The sequence below is a fragment of the Leopardus geoffroyi genome, chromosome A1, assembly GCF_018350155.1.
Source record: "Leopardus geoffroyi isolate Oge1 chromosome A1, O.geoffroyi_Oge1_pat1.0, whole genome shotgun sequence".
Lineage (NCBI taxonomy): Eukaryota > Metazoa > Chordata > Mammalia > Carnivora > Felidae > Leopardus > Leopardus geoffroyi.
The window spans coordinates 126944425-126966948 of NC_059326.1; the positions used below are offsets into that span (position 1 = coordinate 126944425).

General features: G+C 36.7%; 1 protein-coding gene across 12 annotated transcripts in view; it reads right to left on the reverse strand.

Moving 5' to 3' along the window:
* Positions 1 to 235: 235 nt before the first annotated feature.
* Positions 236 to 22524, reverse strand: part of PDE4D (phosphodiesterase 4D) — a 1416267-nt gene continuing 1393978 nt past the window's right edge. For all 12 annotated transcript variants that reach the window (XM_045493932.1, XM_045493941.1, XM_045493924.1 and 9 more), the window contains 9 exons: positions 19449 to 19542; positions 17892 to 18064; positions 16735 to 16833; positions 15727 to 15891; positions 14612 to 14711; positions 7756 to 7910; positions 6748 to 6870; positions 5848 to 6030; positions 236 to 5134 (listed from right to left, as the gene is read on the reverse strand). In XM_045493932.1, coding sequence (XP_045349888.1) covers positions 4718 to 5134; positions 5848 to 6030; positions 6748 to 6870; positions 7756 to 7910; positions 14612 to 14711; positions 15727 to 15891; positions 16735 to 16833; positions 17892 to 18064; positions 19449 to 19542 — 1509 coding nt within the window. In that variant the 3' untranslated portion in view covers positions 236 to 4717. The remainder of the gene's footprint in view (positions 5135 to 5847; positions 6031 to 6747; positions 6871 to 7755; positions 7911 to 14611; positions 14712 to 15726; positions 15892 to 16734; positions 16834 to 17891; positions 18065 to 19448; positions 19543 to 22524) is intronic.

Sequence of the window (22524 nt, forward strand, 5' to 3'; positions counted from 1 at the left end):
GAAAACAGTGCTTCATCTTAGGGGCCATCTAAATAGTTTGGGCAATTCTCTCTGTAACAAAGTGAATCTACATAATTTATTTGGTGTCACTGGATTATAAGTATGAGTACTAACTTAATGCTACTATTCTCCTTGCATTTCATTTCATCCATCTTCAACATTCTTGGAAACCTGTGCTGACTGGCCTACATTTTATAATGAATAATCTTTTATTTGTAAAAGATTGAGTCATAAATAGGCAGAATCAACCCATGCTTTTATTTTCATTGCATATAAAAATTTCATATGAAGGTATTGATGTACAGTACTATCCCCATGGGCTGTAAAGAGGCTAAGAAACCACTAAAAGAATCATCATCATTTGTAATGCGCACACACAATTTACCACTCTGAAAACATATCCTAAGAAATAAAATTAAAAACAACTAAAATCAGGAAGGATGTTTTTCATAATTATAGTGTCCCCTTTGTACTGTTTAAAACAAAAGTAATCAAATTCCTTTGGGCCAGGGCTGCTAAAATCTACAGTTTGTGTCAAAAAAATAAAATAAAGTAATAGGAGGCTCATTTTTTCTAGAAAAAGAATCTCTCACTAAGTCACATGTTCTGAGGGCTGGGCAAGAGTGGGAGGCAGTTTCCATGCCACCCACTGGGAATTTTTCAATGCTTTGGGGAGTTGACAACAACAAGGGTAACTTTTAAAATTCTACAGCCATAGAAGTTTTGCAGAAACAAATTCCAGAGAATGGCGAATCATTTTTGTGTGAACTGGCATCATATAAAAACTGTTTTATCTTTAGATTCACATACATATAGAAATTTGGTTGATCTTAGGTAAAGTCAAATTCCAGGGTTAAAAAAAAAATGACCTTTTCATATTACATTTTCTTTTCTTTTTCATATCACAAATTCTCCTAACATGACAGGAGCTGATGAATAAATGACTGACCATCACGTGTGACCTATGGCTCTAGTTTCAAATCAAGTTCATTTGCCTATGTGCTAAAGCAGTGAAAATGATTTTGTTATCATTGGACAAGAATATATTTCCCAAGTAGTGTTTGAAAGTTAAAAAAATAAATAAATAAAACAACAATCAGATGTAACTAACTGAAGTAGCTCCTGATCAAGAGATAGGAAGAAGAATCATTATATATCCAGTGCTGTTTCACAGCAAGAAGTACTTAAAAGCTTGTAAGTCAGAAGGGTGTCAGAATCTTCCAGAGGTTGACTGTGGTTTTCTAAATTCCAGCTGTTGCCAGAAATCCAATTGGTTCAAAGCTTGGATGTAAAATGCCCAGCCCTAGCCCGCCCCCATTGCCTTACTCTCAAATGCAGCAAAACAGAAGAAAATATTGGTTAAAGTTAAGGCACAGCCCTGGGACCAAAGACCTGCAGCTATGTTTTTTAAATTTATATATCTTTATGTATTTTATAGTTTTCTTGAATCTTCCATAAACAAGCTCTAAGGTGACAAGACTATATATATTACAGGAGAAAAGAAAATGTACAAGGAGTATGTATACACACCATTCATTCTCTCACCAAGAGTTTCCAAATATATCAACACCATCCCATCGTGGGATGATGTTTTAATAAGAACTGATAATTTACAATTAACATTACAGTATGTACATTACAATAAATACATGGTTGTAAACAGACAAACAAGACTGTATTACAGGTAAGGTCATTTGGTGAGAAAAAAAATGCATGGCACAAAAAATAAATAATGCATTCAAAAATTATCATAAAGCTTTCTGTAAAATCCATTTCATTCAAGTTTTTTTTTCCTTGTCTGCAATTTGTTCTATCTACATTATTTTCTTGTGAATTTTAAGTGATGTAAAAGAAAATTAAAACAGCATTACTGTGTTTAGTAACTTGCAAGCTGAAATGTACTGGTTTTATGCAAACTTGGACTTTTTTTCCCCATACAGTACCCAGATATTGCATTTTCTTATGGCATTTTAGGAAATGTAAAGCCACTTGTAAAAGGATGTTCTCTGTAAAGCGGTGCATAATTCTGAAGCACACTTTGGCAAGAGAGAAGGGAAGAGAAAGAAGGGAGAGGATAAGCAGACTGTACAGTGCATTAGTCTCTGTCTCTTGGATATTGCCTTTTCTACAATTTGATTGTCCATCGGTGAGTATCTTCACAACACGTGATCATTATAGACCAACAAGTTGAAAACAAAACAACTCTGCTTTTCAATGCAGTTACAAATCCTTTCAGGTCCGGATTTGTGACATATTGCTACTTTAATTTTTTTCTATTATTATCAAGATTTTAGGCACTCTTTGGGGGAAATACCAAGCAGTAGTGAGAGGAGGGAATGAGAATATTTTGGATAAAGGAATACACTCTAGATTGTTTGCCTTTTCTTCTAGACTTCCATCAAGAACAAATAAAACAAGTTTTCAACTGTTCTTCTGAAACCACTTGGCTAACCACAGGACTTTATTTGAAAGATTACTGATTTTTTTTCAAGGAAGAGGGTGGAAATCTGATCATTAATTAGTTGATTCCTGTTCTGCTCTAAGAACAGATCAGAGCTACATAATTTTTCTGTCAGAAGTTCCCTGGTGGATCTCCGGGGATTCAAATAGGGACTATGTTTAGCTTGGGTCATTTCCCCTGGCTGATGACTTGGTTATTAGTCGCCAGAAGGCCCTTGAGAAATCCCAAATATAAATGCTTTTCAGGGTTGTAAGTTTTCTTGAATGTTTATTTTCCATAAATAATGTCAATGTGAAAAATGACTATTTGGGCTCCAAATTCTTCATAGACAAGGCAAATACTTTATTAAGAGCTGGAATGGACAGAACATCCAGACTAGGTAAGTGCCCCGGGATGCCAATTGATGGTAAATACTGGAAAGTAATCCCTAAAATTGTAATACATTTCTTGGTGCTAAATGCAGCCAAGAATTAGCTCTGTTACTTAGGTAGAATCTTCTTACCCATCCTAGTATTTTAGGGTGGCATTATATTACCAAACCTCTGGTGCCAGCAGCATCATCAACTTCTTTCCCTTGGTGCATTTAATATTCTCCTCTACAAGACATACTTGTGGACCAGTGATAACTGTGAGAGCAATTTCTACATTACGAGGCTATCCATTAAGGAAGAGTAGTTGCTACACTTAAGATCTCTTCTCAAGAATATTCCTCATATAGTTCTTAATCCCATGGTGAAATCATGGAAACACAAGAGCATTAGTTGTACTGGTGTTTGTTAATATACTCTGCTAATATTTTTAAAAATTACCTAGCTAGCTGTTAACTTTTCTGTGTAAATCAAGAGTTAAAGTTAGGCATTATATTTGGCCTTGTGGTAGAAATAAATGGTGACTCTAGCCTGACTACCTGCTACTTTTCATCACTCAGAATGGTGGTGATATATTTGATAAGACCCCATCTAGTGAACATGGACAGAGATTCAAACACACACTAAATAATAAAGCAGCACAAGGGGAAAAAAGTTCTTACTACAACTGACTGTGAAAACAATAGAAATGAGCATAAAATGTGAGGGTTATTACAAAGACATGCACTTGTGAAATGAGGGTCTATTGACACAGCAAAAAGTTATCAGAAGACACTAAGTAGGAAAATACCTAAAAAAGACCATTTTAGCTACTGTGTATTTATATATCTCTTACTTGCTTCAGACAACACCAACTGATGATTGTTTATGAGGCTTAAGACACATTAGACAGAATGCACATCAAAGTATCACAGAACAAATATTCACTTTGTACACCGTGAAAAAAATATCAGTGAGAGCAACTCTGCTTATCTGAAAAGACTGAAAAGAAAAGCAAAGTAAATGAAGACCTACAAAAAGGGTTTCCTGCAACATAAAATTGGTTTCTGTTTTAAAATATGGAAGTCATTGGTATATAAAACAATGAATCACTACAAATCAGTGAATTGCTATGAACTATAAGGTGCAAGTAAAATTCGTAAATTAGATTTATCCAGTGTAGCACAGATTTGTACTGAAAACTTGCAAGTTACTCCTTAGAAAAAAATAACCAGTGGCAGATGAAGTTTTGAACATAGTTTTTTAAATATAATACCTCAGTACATTTAATAATAAAAGTAAGCTCTACAAAAAATCTGTTTTACATATCATACAAAATGTAGAGGTCAGTGCAGCTCAGTGAACCACACTATACAGTCATGTATCAGGAAGACTTGAAATTAGAAAATTATGCAATTTCTGTGGCTCATCTTCCTCCTGGTAACAGATTCATGCTGTGTCCTGTTCCTGACACATTTGTTGCTTCATCCATGAGTTCACTCTGTCTGTGTAATGCCTTCTTTCTGCTGAAAATATTGCAAACAAATAAAAAGTAAAGAAACCCCAAATCATAACAACTTTTGGGCTGCCCGATGAGCCACTCTATTGAAAACATTTTGCAGTTGATTTTCTCTTTGTCAGCTCTACCAAGCTGAAATCTTGTTAAAATGCTGTTCGTGTAGATGTCCCCTTGCTCCGATGACATGGAGGTGAAAAAACTGGTTACAATATTCCTGAGCGCCAGACTGAGTAGTCAAGGTCAGTTTTGTTCAACAAACATCCTGGCAGATGACGGTGAGGTGTGACCATGGTTGTGGCATGTGACATGCACTTTGGAAACAATTTTTCTACTTAAATTAAAAAAAAAACAAAACAAAACACAACAAAAGGCGTGAAAGTCTTTGCACTGTTACGTGTCAGGAGAATGATCTTCTATTACACAGGCTTCGGGCTGGCTGTCTTCTTCCTCCCCTACCGTCTCTTCTTCCACCTGTTCATCAAGGGGAATTTCAGTCGACTCTGAGTCTTGAGTACACAGAGTCTTGGAGTCACTGCAGCTCGTGTCTTCTTCCACTTGACTTCCACTGTCCTTTTCGGTGTCTGACTCGCCGTCTTCCTCTAAAGTTAGTTCAAACTGGAACTTCTCCGTTTGACCCTGCCGGCCTTCCTCCTGGTCATCAGGTGCTGGGGAGGGGCTCTGAGGAATTGTGCTCTGGTACCATTCACGATTGTCCTCCAAAGTGTCCAAAATGTCCTGGGCGTCAGGATGCACGAGGTCTGCCCACGTCTCCCACAGAGGATGAACAATATAGTCTATGAAGCCCACCTATTTAAAAACAATTCCAATTTGAGTATACGACTTGGGACTATGAAACAATGGAAAAGGTTAACTAGATTCTGCAAATATACCTGAGTATGTATCTATTTACATCAATTTATATATGTAACATAATTTACATTAAAATATAGCAAATATAACATGGCCCACAAATATAACACTGAACACAAGACCTCTAACCTGAGTTTGGTAAAATGGTCACTATTTTAGGCAACAGACCATATAAAAGTACTGTTAATAACTGGTGAAAATTAGCAAGAATTCTTATTTCAGGAGTATGTTTATACTGTAAAAAATTCCATTTGTTTACATAGTAGGGTATCAGACCTGGCCTTTACTTTAGAATGGCCAATTTATAGGTGAATCCAGACAACTGAAACCAGGCCAGGTACTCTTTGACTTCATATGACTGAATTCACTTATGAGTTCAGATAGCGGAAATTCTCTATATATGTATGCTCTATATGAAAACAGTCATAATGAAAGAATGTGATGTCATGAGAAATGTATATATGACCATATGAATTAAAATCATACGAATGAGAGTTTTTTGGCTCATAAACACTAATATGAAATTGAGCCTTTCGAAAGAAAAATAATTTAAAAAACCCAATGAAATACTGTATGATGTGGATACAAAGCAATCAAACATTCAAGCTGGAGTTGTGTTTTCTCTGCAAACTTTATGCTTAATGCATCACCTGTGATTTTTCCACAGATGCATTGTGCTTGTCACACATAGGACTTATCTCCATGCCCCGCTCTCTCTCTCGGTCTCCTTGGCGGAAGAACTCCTCCATTATGCGGTCAGTCCACTGGCGGTACAGCTGAAGAGGCTTTGTTGGGTTGCTCAGATCTGCACAGTGCACCATATTCTGAAGGACCTAAAATAGACAAACGCTTTCTCTATTCAGCACCTGCTGCTGTTTCTTTTCTTTTCTTCTTTTTTTTTTCACTAGAAATTCACATTGGATGAATGTGACACTTAAAAATACAAGTAGTGTAAGATTCCTTCCAAACAGCTCAACTATATGTCTGTGTATGGTTCACACTTGTCTTAACAGCCCTAACTTCTGCCACTTCTACCATACCTAAATTTCGTAAGAAACAGTTCATGTGTGCATAGCTGATTAAATTTGGAGCTGCTTCAGTGGTTGGTTTTGTGAGAGGTTAGGGGTTTTTTTAATGCATATGCAAATGAAGAACCAATAGAATTTATCTGGCTAATTCTCAAGATTCAGAATTTGGTTATTGGGGCGCCTGGGTGGCTCAGTTGGTTAAATGTCTGACTTCGGCTTGGGTCATGATATCACATTTTGTGAGTGTGAGCCCCGCGTCGGGCTCTGTGCTGACAGCTCAGAGCTTGGAGCCTGCTTTGGCTTCTGTGGCTCCCTCTCTCTCTGCCACTCATGCTCTCCCTCTCTCCCCCACTCACGCTCTGTCTCTGTCTCTCTCTCAAAAATAAACATTAAAAAAAGACTTTGGTTAAAAATTCTGCTTATAATTACTAAAATCGTAAGTCGGAAGAAAGGAGACAAGTCTTATCAAAGTTAGACACAGACACGTGTGCAGAAACAGAACAAATTCAAATAACACTTTACCTGAATCCTATCAGAATAATTATCAAGAAGAAGAACTCCAGAACTTGTCACTTTCTTAGTTTCCACCATAGTTTTCAAATCAGCCAGTAGATTCATGTGTTTTGACATGTCTGTTGCAAGTACCTTAAAAGACAAGAGTATTTTAGTAAGGAGCAAAGTCCAGAGGAAAAAAAGTCAGAATTTGCATATGACAATATGAATGCAGAGCATGAAAGACATGAAAAACCACTGGGGTGTCTGGTGGCAGGGAATGGGAGTCCTACACTACTCATTTGTGCAGCCTCTTCTGCTCTGTAGGGTTTCTTGAAGCCCAGATAAATCCATGCAATCTACAGAAGGTTAGCAACCAGCAACCACTTTCATGGTGAAAAAAAGGGATGATACTCCTACGGATCAGAAGTTAGCCCATGTTCTGAAGTTCTTTTTACCCCTTTGATTAGAAAGTGGCACCTGGACTACGACGAAATCATTCAAGGTTGCTCACAGAGTACTTCAGAAACAGAGTATTCTGGCTAATTTTCCGCTGACCCAAGACACGTAATTCCTACCTTTGTGTGTACAAACTTATAAGTCGTTGATGACCAGAGGTTTTCCTGTGTCTCGTAATCACTGTAAATAATATGCATTAAAAAAAGTCATGGATATCTCTAAATAACACTGTGTACTGACATAAATGTATTTTTTTTTCCATTTTGTGAGTAGAAAAAATCCTTTTGTACTAATAGCTTTTGTTAGTCACCTTTCCCTGCCTGCCACCAGACTGGAGAACTTCAGAAAATAAAACTAGAATTAAGAGGGTGAGCTGTCACTACTCTTAACTCCCAACTGCCAGAACGAGAAAACCCATTACAGAACATCACTGCCAGCAGCACAGGAGGCTTCTCAGACATAAGAGGCAACAACAGGTTTTGAAACACAAGGTTCCATTTACCTGATACTCATCTCATTCTTATTCTTAAAAAACAACTTGCATCACATCTCTCTTTTTTCCTTTTAGCAGCTACTTACAATGTCAATGACCATCTTCCTTAATGATTGTCTTTGCTTTTTGGTCAGATTCTGGAAAATGTCACAGTTTTCTTCCTGAAGCAACTTAAAGCCCACAGCCAGATGATGGTTCTCCAAGACAGAAGAATCATTGTACATCAAGGCAAGTTCAGAGTCTTAAAGAGAGAAAGGAGACAGAAGATAAGCAAAGCCATTTTTTTTTTCTAAGTTTTTTGTATTCTTCACATTCTAAGATACTTTGGGTTTAAGAAGAATTTTTCTTCCACACCTCTGCTGGCCTTACCATTACAGGACAATACCCAGGAGAGGATATACTAGTTAATGTATATTAACTAGTGGTAGTTAATGTATATTAACTAGTGGAAAGAGCAATGGAATCTTGGGAGTGAATTCTAATGCTACTGACACATGACAAATCATTTCACTCTGCGGACCTCTCAGCTGTGTCTCTTCTCAAGTGGGAGAAGAGTTGGACCAGATGTTCTTGAGCCCCCCCTCCAGATCTGCCACAGGTAGCTTCATGAGCAGCAGAATGTGACATCACTTTTAACACTGGCAACATCTTAACAGCTTAAGTTGTCATGTTCCTGATAATTATGGACCATTACCCAATATTTCACAGAATGTAAGGATGATGTGATTTTGGACTGTACTCAAGAACAGTTTGGAACAAATGAATAACATACTAGATTTGTTCATGCTGCTTTTACTCATTTTCTTCCACAGTATAGCTTTGAAAGTCAAAGCTTTACTCATTTTTTCCATGTTATTTTCTGAGTATCAAGAGACAGGTGTTCAGCTACCTACATAATAACTCCATGGTGAAGATTTTGCTGCTCCCTTAGGACTGCCCTGGACCTGTATGTTTTAGGCAACAAGATCCTGCCTCTTTCTTGGTTCCTGTAAATAGCAGACCCAACTCTATAAGGCAGTCATTAAAGAAAATTGGTGCGTTATTCTGTTTCCACTTACGCCACTGTAAACACCAAAAGCACATGTATTTGATCTTTTTTCTGACTAATGTATGGGAAATACACATTCTTTTCTAAGAAAGAGTCATTGCTACTCAATGACTACTTAAAGGAACTAGGAAGGAGAAGAGACGTTCAGCACATACATCTATTGTGAAATCCTATGAATTTACTTGTACTATAGACCTACAAATTTATACATGTAAATTTTTGCTCTGAAACTACAGGAATAGAGATGTCTAGAATACCAAAGAGTAGGTGTGTATGTTCTCTTTTGGGGGGATAAAACAATAGTGTTCATTTATTCATTCAGATAGTATCTGGTCAGATCTGACTTTTAAATTGTCTCTAAACGGGGTGCCTGGGTGGTTCACTCACTTAAGCATCTGGCTTCAGTTCAGGTCATGATCTCACAGTTTGTGGGTTCGAGCCCCACATCAGGCTCTGTGCTAATAGCTCAGAGCCTGGAGCTTCCTTCAGATTCTGTGTCTCCCTCTCTCTGCCCCTCCCATCTCCTTCATGCTCTTTCTCGAAAATAAACATTAAAAAAAATTTTTTTTTTCAACGTTTATTTTTGGGACAGAGAGAGACAGAGCATGAACAGGGGAGGGGCAGAGAGAGAGGGAGACACAGAATCGGAAATAGGCTCCAGGCTCTGAGCCATCAGCCCAGAGCCCAATGTGGGGCTCGAACTCACAGACCACGAGATCGTGACCTGGCTGAAGTCAGATGCTTAACCAACTGCGCCACCCAGGCGCCCCTAAAAAAATTTTTTTAAATAGTTTCTGAAACTCTAACTATGAACACTTATCTATAGATGGTTAAATATATAGAAATAAAAAAAATAATACTATATAGAATTTTAGCACCTGGTATTATTGTTTGTATAGTAGAATCCTATTAAATAAATATATATTGAAAGGAAGGCAAATGTTTTTTGACTGGACAAATAATGCCCAACTAATCTTTTATGGTTCTTTTAAGGGAATAAATATGCATGCAGATAAGAGGCATTAATACATGAACTGACTCAGGCTTACAAAAACCCAGACTGACTAATATACCTCATGAAGAAAGAAACAAGAAGTTAAGGCTGTGAGTCTGTAGAAGAACAAGGTGAGCAGCTGTTAGTTTAAGGAAGAGGATGATCTGTGGTATAGATGCTACAACAAAGAGTCTCAACTCTAATCTATCTAAAGATGCTCTTTCACATAGAAGGTGGTCCAAGAGCCTTGGAATGAGAATCCAGACTGGACAGAAAGCAATGAAAAGACTCCTTACTGAGTGGATCTCCCCCACTGCCTCTCCAGTTTTGGGGCTGTTGACAGGAAGGTGGTGGATACTGTTGCAACTGAATCTCAGGGCAGTCATTTAACTTTCTACTCTTCCTTAGGGCTGAAGGCACGTGGTAACATCTAACGAAAGATTTTGCAGCTCCTGAGAAGTTTATTTGCCAAAGATGCTACCATAGTACTTCTACATAGAGTCCTTGAAAGTTCAGGAATCATCAGAAAGTTGCCTTCATACTATGCTCTAAGGTACAGTAGTACAGAGGCAGAGGTAGGGTCCAGAGTAAGAAAATACGTTATAGAACATTTCTGTTGAAACCTGTTCATCTTCAAAGCCCAGTACAAGTCCATGAAGCCTTTCCTGATTACCACAGGTGGAACTGCTCACTTTCTGCTGTAAACTCCCTTATACTTTGTACCACTCATTTGGCACTAATCACATTCCAATTTATTTGTCATCATCTCTGTGCATGTCTTAACAGTCTCTTCCATAGACCTCCCAACCCACTTAGAGACTTAAGACCCTATATAAAATGAAAAGTTATTCATCTGATGTGCATGGTTCTCTGGTTTCTCCTGGCACTTCTAAACAACATATTTCTCCTTGAAATGGGGGAGGAAGTGGTAGTTTTATTTTCTAGCTGCCAAGGACAAAGGATTATAACTGTTTGATTCACTCAATTCATTCACTCTCTACGTCCATAACCTGTATTATTTTTCTCCACCAAACTAGTGCTATCAGATATTCACGTGTTATAGTCCTTTTTTTTTTTTCCAGCCAAATGAAAGCTTTTCACAGCCAGACCACTGTCTTGCCCACCCATATATCCCTAGTGCCTAGAACACTGTTTGGCACATAGCAGACTCTCAATATTTTTTTGCTGGCTAAAATAACAATCTCTGTAGTATTTCTATATAATCACACTTCATGAAAATGAATTTATCCTTGTTTTGAAAGTGTTATATTTAAGCAGAAAATAACTTTTTATATATAACCCACAGATAGGGCTATGGAAAGCTTATTTTAAAATGAGACTAGAGAAATAAAAGTGTGTGTGCACTGGTAGCTAAATCTAGCTCCAGTTTAATATAGTGAAACGTTTCTGCTCTTGGAAATCAAAACCATATGCTTTGAACACATGACTAATGTGACTAAATCTTTTCTCCTAGAGCTTAGGCATCTTTGCTATAAACCCAAATTACTTGTTTTCCAAGTAAAATTTAATACTATATATATTCTGCACCTCTGACAACGCTTTATTGTTTGAGAAAAGAATGCTGTGAAGTCAAATGCTTTGTCATGATAAATACTCTCCAGCATGTTATATTCAAAACCATATGATGCTGTTTACATTTTGTGAGTTTATTTACATGTACTGTCCTTGAAAAAGACTTACACAGCTTCTCTCCCTGGAATTTCAACTTCTTAAAATCCTACTCAGATTCCTCTACTCCCCCATATCATTTACAAAACATAACCATCTGCGCCAGGTAGAAATGATGTCTCTATTTCAAAACCTCCAGCCTGTTAACAATGAATGTATGTATCATTACTATCAAATGATTTGGTGCCTACAGTGGAACAAATGATGTAAATTATTGTCACAACTAAGAAGCAGAGGAAAATCTGGACTGGGAAGCAGCCAGGTGAGTTCCAGAAAGAACTCTTCTTCCAGAAGGGGCCATGCAAACTCACTGTGCCTCTAGCCTCCTTAAAATAGGACACGTGACCTCCCAGCTATGGGTTTATAAATGTATAAATTACAAGAAACAGATTCAACCCTGGGCTTTGGACAAGTTGGTAGCACCAGCTCCAAGGTGAGAGCTGAGAGTGTGCTTGTGTGAGCCACTGAGGGTCAATCAATCCATGAAAACAACAAGAAACTTACACTGTCTATAAAAAAGGGTTTGCGGCAAACTAAAAATAATCACATAATTTTGATAGAGTATTTCATAAAGCTTTTTATTATAAGTTTATAAGTTATGAGAGAGACTCCTTTATAGAACACTGTGAAGTTAAAACTTACTTCTTGTCACCGTTACTTGCTAAGCCTCTTCTGTGTCCTGAAATAAAATGCCTGCTGGCATGACCCCTAGTCAAAAGCTAACTAAGGGAGTGAATTCTCACAAGGACCTGGGGCCCTGATCAACCCTGGGATACCTTCCTGTACCAGGTGATGATGCTGATTCATTCACTCAGGAATAACACAGCCTCCTCACACTCCATTGTCACGAAAACATCAGCAGTCCAAAGCTGCCCTGGGAGCTGTTAACCTCCCAGTGTTGCTGAGGTCTCACAGAAAGGAGAACCTCATGCCATCATGGAGTGACAAAGTACTTCCAGAAGCAGGACCAGGTGCCCTTCCCCCTTGGGCAAGTCATCAGTGAGATGACCTTAAAACAGACACCACCCTTGGCTGCTGTCACCATGTTTATAATTATCCCCTAAATGTGACCGTTATCTATCTCACGGGGTCTCAGGCTTTGGAGGGCATCAGATTCATCTGTGTACTGAAGCCTCACTAGCTTAAATTTCAGACTCCATGGGTACCCTAATGCCTGCCAGAGCCCTCCAGTGCCAGCCTAAGCTCCTGTGACCTTAGAGGGTCTACAAGAGAGAATAATAGAGCTGGTTCTCACTTTTCTCTAAAAAATTATCAGAGTACTTGGAGACTTTATTATCAGTTGTTTCAATTAATTTGTTCTCTAATCTCTTCTTAATTGTGATGTTAGAATAAGAGAACATACAATACTGTATAAAGTAGAATGCAAAGGTAATACACCAGTCTGTATTTCTGGTGTTAATTTAAAGGAAAAATGCATACCTTTTTATTTATTTATTTATTTATTTATTTTTCAACGTTTATTTATTTTTGGGACAGAGAGACAGAGCATGAACGGGGGAGGGGCAGAGAGAGAGGGAGACACAGAATCGGAAACAGGCTCCAGGCTCTGAGCCATCAGCCCTGAGCCTGACGCGGGGCTCGAACTCACAGACCGCGAGATCGTGACCTGGCTGAAGTCGGACGCTTAACCGACTGCGCCACCCAGGCGCCCCTGCATACCTTTTTAAAGGCAGACATTAAAACAAAATTTTTATGTATTAAAAATTTGTAAAATTAGGAACATAACAAGACATGCCTAAGAATCCAAATAATCATGTCAGCTTAAGGAAAAGTGCCAGCATACAGTAAGCTGTACTGTATGACCTCTCTGCTCTTCTCAGGACAGTCAACCCTCAGCACTGATACTATAAACTCATATACCTGCATCTAATGTGTATTAATATTAAGATGTTAATACTTAGTAATGCTTTGATGACTCTTGAAAGCACCCCATCATAGGTTCTCATAAGATAGCTGGAACATGAAATGTTAGTCTGCCTAAACCTGGGTAAATAACTTCATAAACCAGACTTCTAAAATGTACTTGAATAACCACACCTCTCAGGAAATCCATGACTTTCCCAATCCTCTTACATATCAATGAGTCACTAAGGTGTATTTTGTTACAAAGTAGTCGAGAGGTGAATTGAGATATAAAAATTGATACAATTTTAAAGATCTAAGTTAAATCTCTCAAACTAAGGCTACATTTAAATTGTCTCTTTAAATCTGGCTGCAGCAAAGTATAGGAAATAAATGGGGAATGAAAAGATGCCACAGTTTGACTTCTTTAGTCATGAGAAGGCTATTATCTACAAACTCCTAGAAAAAAAAGAAAAGATTTTTCACAGATATAAAAAAAAACTCTTTTAACAACTTTGAATTTATTTTTTTGTATACAAAAGTAAATTTATAACACTAATTTACCTGTTGTGGGAGGAAATTAAATAACAGTATATTTAAATCATTTACTAATTAATTTCAATTACCCAAAGAACAGAATTTCTGTAAAACTAAAACCTCTTTTCAAAGTCATAGCTCAAGCACTACCTAAACATTCCCTACCAAGGTTTTCTATGCAGCTGTGTGTCAGACATGTCCATATTAGACAGTCTCTACCACTCCTCCTATGTATAAATTTAGCGACAACTTAGTTGTTAAGGTGTCACGAGAAAAAATTTAATGGTTAAAAATATTTACATAAAAGAGAAATCAGAAGAGACAGTACATCAGAGATGTTCCTATAGCCCTCCAGAGAAGACGGAAAAAGGAAGGGAGGTGGGAGTGGTGGTGGTGGAGAGGAGCAATCATAGCCTCTGAAGAGGATTCAGTGACAATCTCCATAAAGTAAAGAAGGTTTAACATGAATTCTTACAACTTTTCCTATTTTTATTTAAACAGGGAGACAATACAACTATCTGAATCTTTCTGCAAACTTCCACTTCTGATTACCTTTGTCTACTGACACAATATTTCTAGAGAAGTACTGGAATGATGTTTTCCAAACACGACATGAATGTGCCTCCTGGGACAGAATGATCATTTTTAGAGCTGGTTTACATTAACACACACTATCAATAAAATGTGTATTTACACATCTCAAAAGAACATTGTGGCTCTGGAAACATCCCAAGTTTATAAAGACCCTCATTCAGTCTCAAATGTACAAAGGAAAGTTTTTTTTTTTTTTGCAAAAATAAATTTTACTCACTTGTATTGATCAGAAACTGATTTGACACACCCGGATGATCTACATCATGTATTGCACTGGCAAAAATTGCTGCAAGAATCTCCAAATCTGTAAACACGGCCTGTAAAACCAGATAGTATAGATAATAACATTATTACTCGGCAATAATACAAACTAAAAGTATATACAAATGTGAAATTACTTTCTAGAATTTGATGGAAAACAAAATGAAGCTTCAAAATATTTAACAGCTTATTGTAGAAGTATTTAAGATGTTTAAGGATATCGTGAAAATGTACATAAAATTAATGACAAGAGTGATTATTTTCTTTCATTCAAACCAGGAACTCCTGATCTCAGCAGAATTGACATTTGGTGCCAGATTAATTCTTTGTTGTGGGATGCTATCCTGTGCATTGTAGTACTGTTAACAGGATCCCTGACCTCTATCCATGAGACACCAGTACCATCTATTGTCAGGTTGTGACAGACAACAATTATCTCCACATATTGCCAAATGTCCTTGGGGGATCAGGGTAGGAGGAAAAAGGAAGAACCACTCCTCAGTTGAGAACCACTCACTCAAATGGTGAGGTATGAACACAATTATACAATGAAAACAATCTGAGCTAAAAAATACATTAGCAAAAGGGAATCTTTTCCCCAAATGATTAAGGAAATCAAATTGTCTTAATTAGCATTCAATGGAAAACATTCTTAAAATCAGGAAGAATTAAAGATGTGTTTCTGAAAAATTCTACGAAAAATATCAAAGCACTGTCTACATTTTATAAGTAATAATCATCCTTTCAACTATAAATACAAAAGCCATCAGACTAAATTTCAAAAAACTAATAAATGAAACTGAATAAGCCAGATGTACTTTATGGAATGTTCACTAGGTCATTTCAAAGCAGTATCACAAACACATGAATCCCTAAATCTCTGACTAACTCATACAGGCAAAATTCATCAAAGACTGAACTGTTTATTGACAACAAATTTTCCCCCTGTAACTCAACATACTACCAATGAAGCCAATTATTTCCTGCCCTGCATACCCTTCAGTATAAATGTTTAAGAGATGCTTAAGAACAGCAGGTTAATGGTCTCAATGTTTTAGAAACCAGATTTACCTCCAAAGCAGGTGTAGATAACAGCACATGTGTTGACTGGACCACATCTGCAGCATGAATATTGTTGTGGTAGGCCACATCAGCATGGTAATGGTCTTCCAGGGTCATAAGGTATGTAATCAAAGTGTCTACTGGAATTTTAAACGTTTTTAATAAATCCCGTTCCTGTAGGAAAGAAAATCCTCTTCACATTTTGGTTTTACATAAAAAGATTTTCCACAGAGTGCGTTAACAGAAAAACCATACCCAATATCACCTACGGATAACCCAGAAATGGAAAGAGCACTCTTGCAGTGTCTAGTGAAGAAAACGGAACAATTGAGAATATCCAAGGACGTTGGGGAAAAAACCAGGGTAGGGTTGTCCTGTTGGGGCCCAACATTGCTTTCCTCAAGAGGTATACTGTTGGGAATGAGCTGCCAACTATAAAAATGTGTGTTCCATAATCATGAAAGCAGCTTCAATCCAGTATTCTTGCCTTAGCTAGTGGATCACGCCAACTGGAACTCAAAATGGTCTCTAGAGCTGGACTATGCCAGGCCAGTACCGAGGGATCTACAGCCTCAACTCCTCATTTATATCCTAATTCTCAGCTGGGGCAAAAGCTCATCAAGAGTGGGAAGCGGACACGGAGAAGAGAGCAGTACAAAAAACAATGACTGAAGAAAATATAATTTAAGGTAAGTCAGCAACAAGAAGTTTATTCATTTTTTAGTTAGCACTCCATTCTTGCTGCAAGAAGTCATGTAGATTTTTAAAAATCATGCTTGAATTTTCCCACATGACCTCTTCTTAAATGGAAGAACAATAACAAAATGGTTTAGTTGTATCTGACCCCACACTCTAACCTTTGTTATCATGTGTCCCTTGGTATGGGGCAAATAAGAAAAAAGTATCAAAATAAGCAAAAGAGGGTGACTAGTAAAGAAGATAAAACACAAGCACATTTCACAGACTAGACATTGTATCACCAAAAAAAGGAAAGGTGACAGAATTTAGCCATGTTACCTGAAAAATAGTATGCATGATAACAGTCAAAGGCCGGTTACCGGACAGCTCTGCTATTCTGAAAACATGAAGGCCCCATTTGTTTACATCTTCTAGTTCCTGGGGTTAAATAAAGATTGAAAAAATTATGAGGCAGAAGTAGAACACAAATCAATGAGCATGGTCATTTAAACATTACTGACTTTAGCAAAAATAATGTTAAGTTAAAAAAAAAGATTCATTTTAAATGCAATGGATGCACCGTGTAAGTACAGGCAAACTTTAGGTAAACCCACTTAAATGTACTGAAAACTGCATAGTATGGCTTAACCTAATGACTTTGACAATACAACGTTACTTACATGCCTTGACTACCAATCTCAAGGCATTTCTTTTATAGATAAAATCTGTTCACAAAACCTTAACTATTCTGAAACCCAAAAGATATAAAAGATTTCTAAATCTTTAAGCTTGAATAATCAAATGTAGATGTAAAAAAGTAAGAAACATATAACCAAACCACCTGTCTAAATCCACATATTAATAATACCCAAATTGGGGCGCCTGGGTGGCGCAGTCGGTTAAGCGGCCGACTTCAGCCAGGTCACGATCTCGCGGTCCGGGAGTTCGAGCCCCGCGTCAGGCTCTGGGCTGATGGCTCAGAGCCTGGAGCCTGTTTCCAATTCTGTGTCTCCCTCTCTCTCTGCCCCTCCCCCGTTCATGCTCTGTCTCTCTCTGTCCCAAAAATAATAAAAAAAAAAAAAAAAAAAAAAAAATAATACCCAAATTATTTATTTACTTACTTATATTTAACATTTATTCAGTTTTGAGAGAGAGAGACAGAGCGCGAGCGGAGTGGGGCAGAGAGAGGGGAAGACACAAAATCTGAAGCAGGCTCTAGGCTCTGAGCTGTCAGCACAGAGCCTGATGTGGGGCTTGAAACAATGAACCATGAGATCATGACCTGAGACAAAGTCGATCACTTAACTGACTGAGCCACCCAGGCGCCCCAATACCCAAAAAGTTTATAAAGAACTTTATAAAGTACTTTCCCACCTTCCAAAAGAAAATAACCCCACAAATTAATGAACTAGTCCATCTATTTAAAAGAGAATCTATCAAAATTTATTAAAAAGCATCCCTGCATAATATGATCACAGTCCTTAAAATCATCTTACCTTGGCAAGGACATCTTCTTGTTCAGTTTTAACCCCAAATCTCGGGATGCTTGAATTTGTCAAACTGGAGCTGTGCATCAACTTCTTGACCCCGCTGATCTGAGACATTGGCCTTTTCTTTTTCTCCTTTTCCTTCTGAGTTGGAGAAGGAATTTCCACTTCATGTTGCTTATCTTAAGAAATTTAGAAAATGTTCTACATTTACTATGAATTCAATGTGAGTTATTACTTTTTAATCATAACATCCATAACTGAACAGGTTTTAATTAATCATTGTATGTTCCAGAAAATGTTTTCAAGAAACACTTCTTTTAGAGAAGTTGAGCATTTACTATTGATGTGGACTTACTATGTATGATACCCTTAAGCACAAAATTAAGCAAGTACATCCCACTGCAAAATAATTAACTTCAAATGTATTGAGTGGTTACTACTTGGATAGAAGGTCATAGTAAATTTTTTTGCAAGACTTACGATAGCAGAGTTGGATAAAGCAGAACATATTGGTTATTTCAACTGTTCATCAACTCTGTCCCTATTTGAAATCACTTAGTGGCTTAGAAATTGCTCTTGCCCACTAAGTATTCCAGTTTTAATACCTACTTTGAAAAGGAAGGAACTTCATACAGAAATATCATAAAAACAGACTGGGTGAACCTAAGGGCTTAGTGAAATGGGTCATAATGTAAGGATAAACACAATATATTTGAATGGCTTAGATTGTTTCTGTTATTTTATATTTTCTGTACCATAGTGAGATAATGGTTATGATATAACAAGGGGAGCACAGAGAACCACCAATAGCATGTGGTAAATAATTGTCAGATTCAACTGTTATTTTCAAATAAAAGACCTAAGTAGATGCCTCAGTTTACTCATCCACTATTTCAAGGCAGTGAGCTCCTCTAACTCATCCTTGCACATAGCATGTGTTCAATAAATGTCTGTTTAGTGAAAATGCTAATTAGATGTTACAGCAATTTTGTTTCGAAATTACATTCAAATCAAGGATACGTTCACACTACTGACTTTCACCAACTGAATTTTCTTTCTGTGGATGTAGGGTGGGGTGGTGTACAAAGCATTCTCAACTATTCTCAACTATTATTATCAGCAAGCTTTTCTTTAGCAGTTGTAGTTTATTTAGAGCTTGGTGTTCATTAGACTATAACTCATTGATGGCAAGGACCTTTTCTAATTTATCATTACCAGTGCCCAGCAATGTCTGGCATTTAACAAGAACTTGCTGAATGTATGCATAGATTTCTCTATAAAATACATTTTACACTTAGTGCTTTGAAAAAATTGGCAATATATAACTTGAATCCAGAGAATCCCTGAACTTCTGAATAAAAGTAAAAAAAAAAATGTACTTTATCACCTTAGATTTCAAAGCTTAGAGGATCAGATAGTCAAGTTACTAACAGGATGAATGAAAACAAATGGAATTCTTAGCACTTGTGTGGTTTCCAAAACGAGTTAGTGCCCCCAATCTACCTCCAAAAACAAACACCACAAAAGAAAACTTTTAAATTGCATTTAAATTATTATTCTCACCTAAGAATGTGTTTGATATATACTCTGACACTTGATTTCCAGACCGACTCATTTCAGAGAGATGGGTGAGCTCCCGATTAAGCATCCTTTTAAACTGAAAAACAGAAAAATGATATGAAATAACAGAAGAGGAAAATGTAAGTGAGGTAACATAAACATACTTGTAACATACAGAAAACATGCCCAAAGATTTTTTAAACTGTCCTGACAGTTTAGATCAGTGCCATCCAATAGAACTTTCTATAATGTTGGAGAGTTCTAGAATCTGAGATGTCCCTTACAGTAGCTACTAATCTTATGCGTTTATCAAGCACTTGCAATGTACCTAGTGAAAACGAGGAGCTGAATTTTGAACTTTATTTCATTGTAAATTAATTTAAATTTAAATTTAAATAGCCACACGTGGCTAGTGGCTACCATACTGGACCACACAGATTTAGACACTCAAGGACATTAGTTAAGGGGGAAAAAAAAGGAAAAAAAAATTAAGGTGTATTATTAGTATTTACAGAAGGAATAAAACCCCTAACTTATAAACACAAAATATGCTACCACACAACAGAACATGATTTATCAATTAATTTGTCATTTGCAGAAGTTGGTATGTATACTTGTCAGAGGTTAAAACATCTTTTACCCCAAAGCAAAAGTGAATAGATTTGAGTACTCTTTCAGAATTATGGAGAAGTGAAATATCTGAATTGATAAGTATATAATTTTTCCTTTTAAAGTTTTTCCAAGTAGAAGGTATAAGATTTTTTTGTTTCCCAGAATCCATGGGATTTCCCAATCCATATCTCTAAAGTCACATAAACACAAAACAGGTCCATTTTCAATACGCAACTTCATTTCTTCACAATGTATTTTATTGATGCCATGGTGACTATTTTATCCTAAAAAACACTGGAATTAACTTACAACAATCACATGGCAATACCCAATTCCAAAATTCTCAAAGACTTCATGCTTTCCCATCCATCAGCTGTTTCTTAAAGTGTTGCCCTTTGATTCCCAAAATAGCCCAAATGGGCCTTTAATTTAAATATGCCTTAATATTTATCTTAACAGAACCAATAATTTTTTTCTATTATGTGGGTTACTATTAGATACTTGATCAAAAAAAGTCAAAACACATTTTACTCTAATATTCAGTAGCCTTTAAAATTTTGAATCTCACCATAAATTCTCACTTAAATCTAGGAAAAAAGAGAGTAGTGAATTTACTATTTAGTGATGTTTGAAATGTAATTTCTAACTCCGTATTGAGTTTATTAGAATTTAAGAAAAAAAAAAAAACGTGCTTCCCTGGATAATTTATACCAAGGTGTCCTAACTCAAGATAATTTGGCAAATCACTTCCAAAGTCCATCTTATTGACCATGTAGATTAGATACAGGAATTTATCACAAAAGATCAATAAAAATATTTCAACAGACTGTTGAATGTAAGAAATGTATATTTATATTCTCCTGTAGAGAAAACTGAAGAATTGACCATAATCAGTATAAATTTTTCTGGTCATTAATTTACAGGTTTAAGGAGCTTATTCTCAAACTCAGGAACATAAAGATCATTTTTTTTGTTCATGTATTTTCTTAATAACTTGTCTCTAATTATAAAATGCATACATGATACTGAAAATCTAGATAGCTATATAGAAAAAATTAGAAATCATGTATATGCCAATTGCTCAGAGATAACCATAGATAATTACCTATATTTCCATCTATGTATTATTTCTCACATTTATATGTATATATTTTAAGTTGTCATCAGGCAGTATACAAAACAGGCTGCTGCTTGGTTTCACTCAGTATTATACATTCTGATATCCTGGGAAAAACTGGCGGCCTCCTAAGAATATTCAGGAAGACATTTATGATAGTGTTCAAAACATTATATTTTCTTGAGTTAAAGTTATAAGCTATTAACTAATTAAATGAGTTAATAGAAAGTGTCTTGTTTTTTTTTGCCGGGCACATAGGAGATGCTCCTCAGTGAGTTCCTTCTATCTCCCAGGTCACTGGGCCTTTTATAGATACCTGATTTTTATCACTCCAGGACAGATCGAAGATTTAGCTATAGTTATGCCCACAAAAAATACACAGAAATATCTAGCTCCCCTACCCATTCCCAAAAGTAATTTGGGATATTAATAACATAGGAGATAATCATCATGATTCAAAAAGAGAACAATAATTCAACATGCAAGGCCCAAAGACAAGTAGATCCTTGCTTAATTAATGAAATTAACTCTCAGAAAAATCTACTCTTTAGGCAAAACAAGGCCAAAGAGAGTCTGCTAAACATTTAAAACATATACTGAATGAAATATCTCTTTGAACTGAAATTGTCCATGCTACAACTGCCTGCATGGCAAAGTCTATTTTATAGAGGAGGTGGGGGGCTGTGAGGGGCTTTCAGCTATTCCTAGCCCCCCTTCTCAGTCTCTACAGCAGCTGCTGTCCACCTGCCCTCCATGCATTTCTCTCCATGTAAGTAAAATATGATGCAAGCTTGGGAGTCGGGGAGGGTACAATTGGAAAAGTTAGACAGGGACCCAGTTTTTCCATAAAACTACCTTCTAACTTGCAAGCAACCTGGTATAAGGAATATGTTGCCATATATGCCCTGCAGAAAAAGTACATGGTAACTGCAGGTGTGCTACACAAATTATTGGATTCTCTGGAATAATATAAATAATGAATTTTAATTTTTCCGGCAGTTCACTTATGTAATTCCTCAAAAAAGCCAGTCACTACAGGTATAACTAAGGCAAAAAACACCAGTGAAAGGAAATCTATTCTACAGATGGATAAATTTCAGGTTGCATTATCTACTGATTGTATCTGCATCATATACATATACTCCAAGACTACTCTTATGCTTTTGTTCAAAACCCAGAAGTGTGGGTGGAGAAATGTTTCAGTGCACACCTTTATCTCTACCAGGGTTTGTCAGGTGCTCTTAGGAAGGCAACATTTCCTCTTAACATGATTACAATAGACAGTATTTTAAACAATTCTCTTTCTTCCCAAGGGAACGGGTATGGGATATTGAAGACAGTTTTCAAAGA